General features: G+C 33.3%; 1 protein-coding gene across 1 annotated transcript in view; it reads left to right on the top strand.

The window, feature by feature from the left end:
• TTLL4 (tubulin tyrosine ligase like 4) overlaps positions 1 to 14,955 on the top strand; it is a 1,780,839-nt gene that overhangs the window by 214,861 nt on the left and 1,551,023 nt on the right. Inside the window, exons 4-7 of the mRNA XM_044073711.1 lie at positions 4,121 to 4,190; positions 4,376 to 5,089; positions 13,234 to 13,377; positions 13,522 to 13,713. Of these exons, the coding sequence (XP_043929646.1) occupies positions 4,121 to 4,190; positions 4,376 to 5,089; positions 13,234 to 13,377; positions 13,522 to 13,713 (1,120 nt within the window). The remainder of the gene's footprint in view (positions 1 to 4,120; positions 4,191 to 4,375; positions 5,090 to 13,233; positions 13,378 to 13,521; positions 13,714 to 14,955) is intronic.

The raw sequence follows: 14,955 nt of genomic DNA, 5'->3' as shown, positions 1-14,955 counted from the left end.
AGTATCAACTGCTTTTTTGTAGTCAATCCATGCCATATTTAGATTCTTCCCTGTTTTCCAGTTCTCCACTATAACTTTAACAACAAATAATCCTTTGTTCTATATGACTTTCTTTTATTGCCCTTTTGTTCTACTGCCATAATTGAGTTTTCTTCTAAATAACTATAAACTCTGTCGGCATCAATTCCCATGTATAGTTTATATGTCATTGGAAGGCAAGTTATTGGTCTATAATTTTTAGGGTAGCTTGCAGGTTCACTTATAAGTAGGAGCATTGTTTTTCCTGTTGTTAGCCATGTTGGTGTCTGTTTAGGGTGTAGGGTGTGCATATAAATAGTTCTTACTCATGGCTATGTCTGTACACATATCACTCAAGAACTGGAGCACACTTGTCTATACCACAAGACTCAATGCATGTGCCAAAGTAGCACTCCCACCATGATATTGGCAGAACAAATGTCTACTGCCATGATATCCAAAGCTATTTTCATGTGTTCATGCAACATATCAAGGGATATGACTGGCGTGATGTAATGTTTATTGTATGATGTCAGTACATTCACAAAGAATGAAACCCTATGCTAGAATTGAACATCAAGCTGTACAACTCCTCCAAATAACAATATTGCTATTAATCACATTCGCCACAGTGGAACAGTTACCAGGGCTGAATGAGAAGGTCTAATTGAAACTGATACTTAAAACAAGACCTTTGACAGTGACGTGTTTGTGTTTTTTTTCTGTTTTGTGTTTTTTGTTACTTTTAGGTTGATTTATGTTATATATGATTAGTGTTATTATTGATTGGCCAATTATAATATTAAGTCAGTTGCTGCTGTTTTTGCTCTTAAAGTTTTGATGAATCTAAGTCATGGTTGCTTTATAATTAAAATATATATGTTTTCATAGTTTAATGCAGGCCAGACTGTTTTGCTTGATATAACCTTATGTTTATTTTCATGTGCATATCCAATATACCCTTTTTTATATGGTTAAGCACTGGCAGCCTTACGCTTTGGCTGCTGTGTTATTTAGATTTTTATTGTGTTGGTACTTTGTTTAACTATTACATGTACTGTCTAGTAAGTATAGATGTTTAGTTTTTTTATGCATGTATATTTTATATTGCACTACTGGAAAGGGGCTCCATATATTTGTAGTTTTTTTGGTGATTTTTAGACTTGTGATTATCTTTAGTTTCGTACAAGAACCATTTTAGTTTGTATTTTGTTGGAGTACATTTCGTATATAGAACTATAGATACTTCTTATACATTTTCAGTGTAGGATGTTTTATTCTAGCTGTTTATGGTTATTGGTTATTAGTTTGATATGATTGAGAGTGTATTTATGAAGAAGGGGCTTCACCACTGTATCGATCCCTATTTGCTAGTGCTAGTCATGTGATTGGTCTCTAACTGGAGCTGTTTAGTTTCCATGGACTAGAAGAATGTTGCTATAGTTCATTTTTTTGAATGAGAATGGAATAATTGGTTTGCTATATTATGTGTTGGTATATTTAACAGCTGTGCTATAGGAATGATTTTGAGGCAAGATTGCACACATATTTATATTTGCAATCATGGGTGTCACTCGTCCAGTCAGGGTAAAATAGATGAGCCTTTTTGGCTTCTGTTCAAGCAGCTTTATTATGTACAAGCACATCAGGACTGAGGCTTAATAATTTCAACTTAGATAAATGTATAAACAAACTAGCTATTACACTCATACATGCTCACTGTCTGGCTGCACTCTCAAAATGGCACTGAAGCTAGCATGTGCCTGCTATTTATATGCATATGTTGACCTTGAAACACTTCTTAAAAGTACAACATACACACACTATTCTACATCCTCCCTCTTTGAGAAATAAGTCATGCAATATTGATGACATTAATTGACATGCAATCAATACAAATAATTATTTGTCATGCAATTATACAGAACTAAATATATATAGACAGTTATGACCAGGTTGCTGTGTATTTCACACTAAGTCTGAAAATACAACCAAATCATATGACATAGAAATTAGAATTAGGTCTAGCAACTGGGACTGTCTTTGCTGAATGTTCAACTTTAGGGACATCAGGAATGGAAGCAGAAGTTAAGACACATTCTGCAACAGGAACCAGGAACATTGTCTGGATTGCTCTGAGATCTAGAGTCTTTATCACAGGAACAATGCTGCGATATTGATTCTGGTACAGGAAGGAGATGTCTGCAATTTTTCCTGCGCTCAACACCTTCAAATTCTATGAAGTAGGATTGCAGCTCGGTACATATACCTGTTATTTGATCAATCTGGTCAAAACCTTTCACCGTTTGTATCTTCACTGTCTCTCCTTCTTTCAATGGATGAAGAAATCTGCTTGATTTATCATAGCTGGACTTCTGGAAAGAATGCTTTCTGAATAATTAGACTCTAATTGTTCTGTTGTTCTTAGCTTTAGGCCTCAACAAACTGGAGCTAATAGGCAATGTTGTTCTGGTTTGCCTAAATAGAAGTCTCTGAGCAGGTGAGCCAAGTATATCGTCACAGGGTATGTTTCTGAGATTAAGTAAATTCAAAAAGACATTGGTATTATTATGCTTTGACCTCTCAGGTAATTGCTTTGCACTCTTTACTGCACATTCAGCTAGTCGATTTGACTGTGAATATTCTGGACTACTAGTAACATGTACAAATTCACTTTCTTTTGTAAATTTCTGAAACAACTGACTGGTAAATTGGGTACCATTGTCAGAAATAACTTTGTGTGGACTAACATGGTCTGAGAAATGATGTTTCAACTTGGTGATAGCAGTGGACATTAGATTAGGTAGTAAATCAATCTCAAACCAGTTTGAATAAGAGTCTATCAACACTAAGTAATGCTGATTGCTCCACTTGAATATATCAGTGGCTAATGCTGACCAAGGTAGTTCAGGAACTTGACTTAGATGAAGTAGTTCTTTTTGCAAATGTGGTTTAGTACTATTGCATACTGAACAAGAAGAAAGTAGTTTATCAATGTCTTCTGCTACAGAAGGCAAAATATTAGTTCTCTTGCCCTTCTTTTGGTAGATTCGGAACCTGGGTGACCACAGTGCAAAATCTGGATATATTCATGTTGTAAGGAAGCAGGAACAACAATTCTAGGACCTTTGAAAATAATGCCATCTTCCGTCAACATCTCATCTCTGTAAGGAAAATAAGTTTGCATTTCAGGTGGTACACTAGATTGCTTTGATGGCCATCCAACATTAATGTAGTGGTTGAGCTTTTGCAAAATTGGATCAGTCTTTGTATGAGCTCTCAGTTCATCAAGTTTCATAGTACTAATATTACACACTTGTATGACATAAAAGTCAAGATTCTCTGCATTAAGCAGTTCCATTGTATTTCTGGGCAATTTGGATAAGGTATCAGCAAAAAAAAAAGTTTGCCTTTTGTACAGACCATTTTGAAGTTGTACTTTTGCAATTTGAGCATCATTCTTTGTAATTTCACTGGTACTGAATGCATAGGTTTCTTTAGAATAGTAACTAGAGGTTGGTGATCAGTTTCAATTTGAATAGCTCGACTGTAGATATAATCATGAAACTTTGAACATGCAAATACTATTGCCAAAAGTTCTTTCTCAATCTGAGCATATTGCATTTCAGTTTGGTTAAGAGTTCTAGATGTATAGACCACTGGTCTACCTTCTTGAAGAATAACTGCACCAAGACCAAATTTTGAAGCATCACAGGAATATATTTGGTTTTATTAGGCAGACCTATTTTTGAAATTAAGGCTACAGGCAGAGTAAGTAAGTAATGGGTTTGCCACCTTTTCAAATGCCCAAAGTGGGACTTGTTTTGTAGAAAAAACTTTCTGCGGGAGAAACCATTCCCATGGCCAGTGCAAAGGACAGGACTTCACTTTTTTTTTTGCAAAAATAAAAGCTTACTCTTGCAGCATTTCAGTTGTTTATGCTGTTCCCACATAGTATGTAGGTGTTTGAAATAGAAAATAAGTGATTTATTCAGCTATTAAAGAAAACTCAGAAAATTCATTCACTGCAGGCTCATGTTTTCAAAAAAATACATTCTTTACAGTTAACTTTAACTTTCTTTTTTTTTTGTATTTCTGTCAGTCCCTTTATTTTAAGCTTCAGCCAGTCAGAGCCACATTTTGACAGAGACTTTGGTTATGAAAGATTAAACGTAGTATCCATTTGCAATATATAGATATTCCACGCACATCTGTTTATTTTTCTGCTTAGTGCTTTCACTCAGAAATGGAAAGTCGAAGTTCATTTGAATGATCCATATACACAAAATTCTTTGACCTAATTACGAACGATGGAAAAAACATTGATGTGAAATATATGCTATGTCCGTTGACAAAGAAGACCTACAGAACTTCAGCAAACAGTATGTTGCATTTAAAAAAGCATCTTCAGACATCACCTCCTACTGCAATTAGAAAGCTAAATAGTCCAAAAAGGAATGCAGTTAATTCAGGTGCTGACAAGTTAGACAAGAAATCATTTACACTGCCATCTATTGCAGCAGTCATTGGTTCTGGTCATGTCACACAGTCCAAGGTGGATAGTTTGATCATTGTCTTTGGGGTGAATGACATGCAGTGTTTCAGCATTATTGAACAGCCATCCTTCATCAACTTTGTAACTGGTGTGCAGCCAGGAAAGATGGACATGAGCAGCAAAACTCTTGTTGAACGGGTGGAGAAACAGTTCAGTGATGTGAAAGACAATCTGATGGAAACCTTGGCAAATGTTTCAACTATTTGCACTATGGCTGACATTTGGACCCATCAGAATTGTAGTTTCTTTGGCATTACCACCTATTGGATCAACTGTGACACACTTCAACAAAAGTCAAAAGCTTTGTCATGCTGCAGAATACAGGAGAAGCATACATACAATCTCATAGTGTCAACTCTTGTGAGCATTCACATCAAGTACAAGATAGATCAAAAGGTGTGTGCAACATTTACTGACAACAGCAGCAATTTTGTAAAGACTTTCACTGTCTTTGCAGAATGTGAGAGATATCAGACTACAAGCATTCTGTCCCAAGACGAGGATGATGATGGTGAAGTAATTTACAACAGCATGACAGCCATGCTGAATCAGTCAGGGCAAAGCAAGAACATCTATTCGTTTTCTCACCATCTGAGATGTGCAGCACACACATTGAGTCTATTTGCCGTGCATGATGCTGAATCTGCTTGTGATGATGCATAGTATAAAAAGGTCATGCAAAACACCATGGCCAAATGCTATGCTGTTTGGAACAAGGCTAGTCACAGCACCCAAGCTGCTGAGGTGGTTCACAATAAGTGTGATCTGGCGTTGACTGTTCCCAATGCTATACAATGGAATTCTACTTTCTATGCACGAGACAGAATTCACCGCAGTGCAACTCAGGGTGAAGGGTTGCTGAATGAGATATGTGAACAGACTGGAAATGCCATGTTCAGGCCTGCAGAAATTATCTTTGTTGCTGAGTTTGTGCAATCAAAAGTTGTGTAGTGGAGCCTGAAAAACAAGTTATCCAAAGGCAGGTAGTCTGTGAAGCTTGTTGTGCCACTGGGCTCTTCTTAAAGGCATTGAGGCTCGATTCAATCACCTTCTGGAGTGCAAAGAGCTCATTCTGACTAACACAATGTATCTGTAGTTCTGTTTGTGATGGATGAACAATGAGCAGCAGAAACTCAGAGGCAAGCCTCTGCTCCTTGATGCCATGCAAAAACTGAATGAACCTGTGCTTGGGTCATCTGAAGCTCTTGCACTAACTGCTGAAGACAGCTTCTTCAGCTTCAAAGAGCTGACACCAGCCAGTGTTAGCATATCTTCTCAGATGACCATGTATCTGGCTGACTATTCCAGAGAAATATCTTCTCTCAACAGTTAACCTATAGTCAAGAAGATATTTCTGAACACTAATACAGCTCTGCCATCTAGTGCATCAATTGAATGCCTCTTCAGTCTTGGTGGACAAGTGCTGACTGCAAGAAGAAATAGACTCACTGACGAACACTTGAAAGTTTGCTCCTTCTTCGAGAAAACAGAAATGTGTAGTCATTGTGAATAGTTATATAAGGTGATATTTTGGCTTGCTTTGTTGTGATAGTAATCTTATTAGACCCATATGACATATTCTGTAAGCATGTTTGGGTCCTTGGCATTAGTTTTAGCAGGTTAGTAGATTAGCCTAATGTATGTTGTTGAAATATTGATGGGTTGTAAATTGTTATGGTCTTGTGTTGCTGGCTGTGTGTACTTTGGTTTAAGCATTAAATTGTGACTCTCAGACTACAAAGACTAGTCTGACTGTGGGACTTTGTAACCTGCAAAATGCCATTCATCATTATTGTAACACTGTGTATACAACTTTAATAATATACTCTTATTCATGTGCAGTAAGCATGTATTCCTCACATACAAGTACTGTGTGAGTAAATCTAAATATGAGACTTGATAAATTATACTTGTAAAAAAGTAAATCAACAGTAATGTTACTTTAGGTAATAACTAGTAATAGTAATATATTATGTTTTTTAGAAAACTAATAAGTAACAGTAATATATTGCTTTCACTTAAAAACAACTAGTTGTTGTTGTTGTTGTTTGTCTTTTTGGCTTTTCCTGGTAACTTATTACCTTTATAAGTAACTACACTGCATACAAGCTGACTGTTGTGAGACTACGACCCCCAACCTATCTAGCTATGCAACCTAGAGGACACAATACTTAACACAAGTGCCACCACAGACATCTGACTTTTATACTGTAACAATGCAGTATAGATAGGATTCATTTCTCATTCTGTGTCAGAGAAGATATCACGATGTTTAATGTTTTATGCAAATCCATATTTGTTGATATGATGGAGTAAGTGCAATGTTAGGCTGAATAATACATACATACTGCTGACCTATGACAGCTATGCTGTCATTAATATATACAGCAGAATTGAGAGTGACATGTATCTACCTGTCGTGTGTATATGAGATGTACACATACTTGTGAAACACAGGATGGGCAATGAATCATTCATGGATCATCAGGTTATTATGATGGTTATTTAAACCAAAGACATGCTGCAAGTGGATTGGACACACTAAAATTGGCCCTAGGTGTGAGTGCGTGCATGTGTGCCTTCTGTGGAAGGTTGGGCACCAGGCTGGCAACTCGACACTGTAAAAACTCCACTGCCAATCATGAGTGGACAAGGTGATCCACTGTGGCAACCCCTAATCGGGAAAAGCCGAAAGACAGAGAGAGAATGAATTAAACTAATATTAGCAATGGTATATGAACATGCATGGGCAATGTGGACTGTCAGTACCAAGCAATACTTAATGTTCTAATGCAGGAGGTATAAAAAAATTATGATTTATGTGGTTCAAGGCTGTATGTTGTTGTATATCATTTGTAAGGGTCAGTGCTGCAGAGCAGACCCAGCTGTTCAGAATGAAGTGGTATGCAAGAGTTTCTCTGTTCTCACTTATTAACCTTTCTCAAATTGGGAAATATGAGACAAGTACACCCATGAGCCACAGTTTGCAAAACAAGCCTTCACTGAGAAAATCAAGGGCTTGATCAACATGAGCTGCCCAGATGCAGTCAAGTTCTAGACCTTTTAACACAGGAATGTAAATGTTGGCATCCTAAGATATACCTCCAAAATGGTTGTTGTGGTGTACCTCTCCTGCTCCTTTTGTCATATATATTTTTTATTTATCATTTGTTAACCAGGTTAGTCCTACTAAGTGGCATTTATACTACTAGGGGAAATTTGGTCAGGGCATTGGAAAACTTCCCCTACTCTTGGTAGTCGGAGGAAGGCTATGTGTATTACACATCCGGACTTCCTCTTTCCTGTCCAGGCATGGAGGAGCCATTAGGAACAGGGAGAAAACATGGCTGATTCAGCTTTTGCTGAAAATGGAGTAAAAGTTGCTGAAAATGTAGTATATAAATGTACTAGAAGTTTTTTCTGATGATGTGGGTGCAGAGAAAATAGTGACATTGGAGGAAAATGAGATTGCAGCTGTAACTAAGATGTATTCAGAGGAGATTGTTTGAAGGAGAGACAGTTACCTCTAAAAAATGCATAATTACAACTCTCCAATTAGGGGATTGTGGGATGACTGTTTGGAAGAAATGGTAAACTAAAGTGAGCCAGAAAGTGGAGCAGCAATTTCATGAAGCAACATCATGGAAAAAATAGAAAAAGAAAAAGGAGAAGAAGAGACTATGCCAGAAAAAGTTCCAGAGACAAAAACTTGTGCACAAACTGTTGCAGAAGGAGCAAAGAAGAAAGAAGAAATAAAAGCAACAAAAAATAAATATACAGTATGTGTGAGCAGCAAAAAAGAAGAATGTTTGGACAGGTATGAGGTTTGGGACTCTATCATAGCACTTCTGGGTGTCAAAGAAAAAAGGTAAGAGCATTTATTTTAATTAATAAAGAGAATTTTTTTGACTTGATATTTGAGACTGCGCAGGCTATGGAAATTTTTTTTGGGTGCATATGAACAAAACAAAAATATATCCATGGTCAGAATATGTGGCACAAGCTTTGAATGAACAGACAGACAAACAAACAAACAAACAAAAAAAGAATACTGATCCAGTTTAGAACTGAAGTTGAAGCAAAAGAACTGAACAACATTTAACTATTTGTAAAGAAGTAATACACACTACAAAATATATGATGAAAGAGGACCATGGACTGGGGAGCAAGAATGTGGAGTAATACTAAAAATGGAAAATGATAATGTTATGCATGTACCTAGTATTATTAATGCTTTGTGGTAATAAGGGTTTTGTGAAATACAAGGGTCAACCAAAGACTTGTTATTTTTGAGGAAAAATTATCATTTAATCAATGAATGTGATAAAACATGTTATTTATGTGGTAAAACAGGGCATAATACAAAAAATGTGATTTAAAGTGCAAAAAATATGGCAATAATGGTCATTCATGGCTAGAATATGAAATGAATGTGCAGGAAAATGAAAATGAAGTTATACAAGAGAAAGAAATAGAAAAATGAGTTATACAAGAAAATGTACAAAAGGATGCGATTGATAAAGAGCTTATACATGAAGTTAAAGAAAGTAACAAGGAAAAAGGAAAAAGAAACAGGAGACAAGTGAGGAAGAAGCTGACTGGAGCACAGTAAGAAATAAAAAGAATGTGATAGGGAAAAGAGTTACAGGAAAAGAAAATTCAAAAATATAATGCTTAGAGAAAATAAGAAAGGAAAGGGGTAAACATTTTATTATACTAACTGTTCTTAAAAGCTAAAAATATTAGTTTTAAATATGAACAGGATGAAAAATATTAAGAGGAGAATAGGTATATTACAATGGCGTGCTGCAGTAGATGCACATATTATTGTTTTAGAAGATATCAGATTATTAACAAGGAAGAAAGAACACAAACTGAAAAACCTTGGGATGGTGCAGTAGTTTGGAACATGGGGAAAGAAACGTGATTGGGCATATGTATATTATGTCAAGAAAGCATTAAAATAGTGTAACCATAGTGGAACTAGGACGAATTACGGTAATAGATTTGAGATGGAAAAAAATATGTGCATAGAATTATATCTTTATATGGATATGTAACAAAAAAAGACAAGAGAAAGGATGTTTAAAAATATTCTTGAATGTGTTTGTGTAAATATGGACATTATGGTGGTGGGTAACTTTAATTGGAATTTAAGAAAAAATAAGAGCAATTGTGATGTTAAAATGGTTAAAGAAAGTAGAAAGTTAAGTGTATGGGAGAATAACTACTGGGCCTACAAAAAGAATGAAATTAGGACAGAAATTGATTATTTTTTAATATCCGATAGTTTAAAAGTTATAAAAAAAGGAATTAAGTATGCTGGATTTTCAGATCATGTGGCTATATGGGTTAAAGCATAGGAAAATGAAGCATATATAAGAATAGGTAAAGGAATAAAGAGAATTAATGAAAATTAATTAGGTTTAGAACAGAAAAAAGAACTTATGGAATTATGGAAAAATCATATGATTATGAGAGAATTTTGAGAATTGGACTATTTGGTGGTGTAATTTTAAAGAGAAATATAAAAACATGTTTTTAGAATGTATAATGAAGAAAAGAAGAAAGAAAAAAGAAAGATATAATATATTAAGTCAAGAAACATTTAGAGACCTAGTAGAGGAAAAAATCCTTTTATGAAAAAGAAAGAGAAATATATAAAATGAATCAAATTAAAATTAACAATGTGTTATATAAACAAAAATATTGTTTACAAGGAAAGAAAGAAGAGGTAGCACCATGTTTGAGTAAAATGATAAAAAAGGAAGAATAATAAGAGAATTAAAAAATAAGGAAGGTAAGCAAATAAGACAGCAAGAAGGAATGTACAAAATAACTAAAGAATATGTATTAGAATTATTTGTCAAAAGAAAAGAAAACATAGAACAAATTTATAAAGGTGAAATTTTAAATAATAGAGATAATGAGTATTTAAAACAAAAAATAACTATAAAAGAATTGAATGAAATTCTAAAAGACATTAACATGAATTCTGCAACAGGATTGGATGGAATTGAATATGGTATGTATAAAGAAATGAAAGAGTGGCAAAAAATTATTTTTATAGAAGTTATGAATGAATGGTTAGTAACTCGAATTAAAGAGAAAGAGATGTACAGGTGTTATAAAATGCATATTTAAAAAAAAGAAACTAAAGAAGAGATAAAAAACTGGAGCCCTATAACACTGAATAATACAGATTATACAATTTTTATGAGAATAATAACAAAAATGTTACAAAAATGGATAAAATATATGACCAAAATGTATTTGGAAGAAAAGGAAAAGAAAGTCAAGAGTTATTATGGATAATAAGAGAAATAGTTGATGATCTCATAAATAAAAATGTAGAAGCAACGTTTATGATAGGGGATATAAGTAAAGTGCCAGCACTTAAAATTAGAGCAAACAAATATTAATGGTTAAAGTTGTATGTATGAAATGAAATTATTGTATAATATGAAGACTATTTAATAATATTTTATTTACTTTATTTATTTATTATTATATGTGTAATATGTGTTAAAATATGTTTTTAAAAAATATGTAAAACAGTATGATGTTTGTGATCATATGTTTATGGTTATAATATACATAAAGTGATAAGGTAGTATATTAATTTATAGAATTTATGAACTATGGGTTTAGGTAGTTGCATTACTTTAACTAGAAATTAATTGATTAATTAATTAGTTAATCATTTAGGTGTTGGGTCTATTTAAAGTAAGGGCGGGAACTTTGGCAATGACTGATGTTTCTGTGGTAGGCAATGAAAGCACTAATTCCGTTTTTTATGTCTGTATGAACTCAGTCCATTTTGTGCCTGTTTAAACTTAAAATAAACTACTGGTATTTTACTTGAGTTTCGTTATTGAGAAGACCTTATTGGGCTTGGAATACAACTGAAGTTTTTGTGGTGTTACTGGTTTTCTTTTCTTCAGTTGTTCCATTGGATTATGGATATAAGTAAAGCCTATGATAATATTCAGTATAAATCATTATGGGGAATTTTGCAGGCATATAATTTAAGCAAAAATGTATTTCAAGTAATAAAATCTGTTTATGAAAGGAATTGTGGGAAACCACATGTAAATGGCTGGATTGGGGAAGAAATAAAAATAGAACGTGGAATAAAATCAGGGCTGCCCAGCTAGTAGTGTAATTTTCTCATTAATTATAAATGTAATAGTGAAAGAAATTAATAGAATGTGTAGTAGTGGTTTGTACAAAATGATGAAGAAAGTAATATTGCCAATAATGTATAATTATGCAGCTGATATTGTATTAATTGTTAAAAATAAAATATGGATGGAAAAAGTAAATGAAAAATTAAATATAAATTAAAAAATGGTTTAAGAATAAATAAAGATAAAAGTAAAGGATTTACATTTGAAGGTATGATAGGAGGTATTGAGCTCAATGAAAAACATATAGATATACTGGGAATAACATTTGGAAGGAATGAATACAGACAACAACAATGGGATAATGTATTCAAAGAAGTAAAGGATTGGACTAATTTTTGGAAATCATATAGACTTTCATATAGAAAAAAAGCACACTTGTTGAACCCCATGGTAATAGGAAAAATTGCTTATGTTGCTAACACTTATATGATTCCTATTAAGTATGAAAAGGAACTAATGATGATTATATGTTCATTTATATGGGGCTCTAGACTGAATCCAGTCAAGAGAGGGATTCTATATATGAAAGAAGTACAAGGAGGCTTGTGGTTAATAAACACAATAGTACATGCTGCATCTTTAATTTTATATAAGGTATTAAAAGAAATTATGAAGGAAAATAAAAACTTGATAGAAGTTATACTATATTATAAATACAAAGAACTGTGGGAAGGCACTGACGTTAAAAAAGAAGTAAAAGCATTGTGAATGAAGAAATGAAAGAGTATCAAAACAAAATTTTGTTATGGAAAATAAAAAAGAATATATGTGAGAAAAATAGAAAGGAATGGTACTAAGTATTATGAAAGCATTTTATTGCCTTGATCCATGGAAAAATTTAGAAATAGATAAGAAAAAAGCCATAATGACGAGATATAATAACTATAAAAAGATTAAAGAATGTAATGATTTTTTATGGAGACTGTCTATTATAAAACTGCCAGTTAAGGCAAATATGCCATACAAAAAAGCAAGATAGAATATGTAATAAATGTGGAGACTTTGAGACTACTGAGCATGTGTTTTTGAAATGTGAAAGAGTTAATAATTTATGGAAAGAAATATGTAAACATAATACGGTGAAAAGTTTGTTAAAATTTGAGCAAATAAATATGGACACCACAAATGTGGTTATTACGGTGCATGAAAACAGGAAGAAGTGAAGAAAATGGACAGAATAATATTTTATGTTTCATGGACTATATGGAACAGGAGGCTAAATGAAATTAAATACAGTGGAAAATAGACTTTGACAAAGATTTTGGAAAAAAATAATATTTTAGTTGTAGATAAAAGAGTGGGGAGGGAATGCTTAAATTGAAGTTTATAATGTATGGAGATTTGTAAATAATGTAAATATGTAAATAATATATAATGTATATATCAATAAAAAAAAACTACTCACCTATGAATGCCCATTTTGCAAAAGGGAATGATTCTACAGCGTTGCACTTCTGGCTTCTGTTTCAGGTACATAGGCAGCCCAGAGAAACCAGGAAGAAGATGGATGACAAAGAAAATGGAGTGAGGAGCAGAAAAATGAGAGGTGAATCCTCTATTAATGAGAATATTATGGAAATTAACACATTGGAGGAAAGAGTCGAGAAAGGGCAGGCAGGTTTGCCTTAAGGTGCAGAGAAAGAGATTCAGCTTTCTAAAAAGAATAATGTTACAGCAAAGAATTCAGAGGAAATCTTTCAGGAGAATCTCTTTAGAGATAATCTATCGGTACAAGAATGTGTTGTTTCAACCCTCCAGTCGGGAGCATTGTGGGATGATTTACTAAAAGACATGCTCAATCAGAGTGAACCAGAGAGTGAAGCGGTGGCTTCTTGGGGAGAAATTAAGGAAAAAATGCAGGAAGAGGAGGCTGGAGAAGATAGTACAAAAAGAAATTTGTATGCACAGAAAATTAAAGAAGGAGAGAAGAGAAGTGAAGAGGTGAAAGAAGTGAGGAGGAAATTCATAGCATGAATAAGCAGTAAGAAAGAAACAGGACTAGACAGGTACGAAGTATGGGACACAATTATTGCACCAATGTGTGTTTCACCCAAGGAGGTAAGAGCACTTATTCTTATCAACAAAGAGACATATTGTGATATAATTTTTTAATCAGGACAATAATTGAAAAAATTTTTTAGAAAATACGAACATAAAAAAACTGCTATCCTTGGACTGAGTGTGGGATTATTTTGAAAATGGAATGTAATAATGTTGTGCATATCCCCAGTGTGATTAATATGAATGGTAATAGAGGATTTAAGTATAGAGGGCAACCTAAAACATGTTTTTTTTGTGTGGAAAAAGTAATCATTTGATTATTGAATGTGACAAACAAAAATGGGGAAGAGAAGGGGAAGAAGCTGTATTAGATGCAAGTGAAGAAAGAATGTGTAAATTGCCAAGTAGTAAGAGGAAATAAAAATTCAATAAGGAAAAGGGTTAAAAAAAGAAAAGAAAATTTAAAAGTATAATTGTGAAAGAGAGCAAAAAAGGCAAGGAATGAGATAGAAATAGTAATAATATTTAAAAGCTGAAGATTTTAATTTTAAATGTGAATAGTATAAAGAATATTAAAAGAAGACTAGGTATTTTAGAATGGTGCGCATCAATGGACATGAATATTATTATATTAGAAGATACCAAGATTTTGACAGAAGAAGAAAGATTACAAATTGAAGTTTTATGGGGTGGAACAGTTATTTTCAATATGGGAAAGGACACATATTCTGGAATATGTACACGATGTAAAGAAAATATTAAAATTTTAGATTTCACATTAGTTGAATTAGGGAGGATAATGGTATTAAACCTAAGATACAAAACAAAGGTTTATAGAACTATTGGATTATATGCACGTTACAAAAAAGAAATGGAAATAATGTTTAAAAATATTTTAAATTATGTAGGTGTTAATATTTTAATATGGATATAATAACACTGGGAGACTTTAATTGCAATTTAAGGACAGAAAAGAAAAAAGTAATGATGTTAAGACAATACAAGAGATAGTGAAAAGTGGAAAGTTATACATATGGGAAAATGAACATTGGACTTATAGAAGAGGAGAAATCAAAAACAAAACTGACTATTTCGTAGTATCAGAAAGTTTGAAAAAATTACAAAAAGGGTAAAAAAGATAGGGTTTTCAGATCGGTTTTACTTCATAATCTCAAAATGCTGAAATCTCGA

This window comes from Protopterus annectens, chromosome 6.part0 (genome assembly GCF_019279795.1).
Source record: "Protopterus annectens isolate FY-2018-M chromosome 6.part0, PAN1.0, whole genome shotgun sequence".
Taxonomy (NCBI): Eukaryota; Metazoa; Chordata; order Ceratodontiformes; family Protopteridae; genus Protopterus; species Protopterus annectens.
The sequence above is the reverse complement of the archived record's forward strand: the minus strand, read 5'-3'. Positions and strand labels throughout refer to the sequence as shown.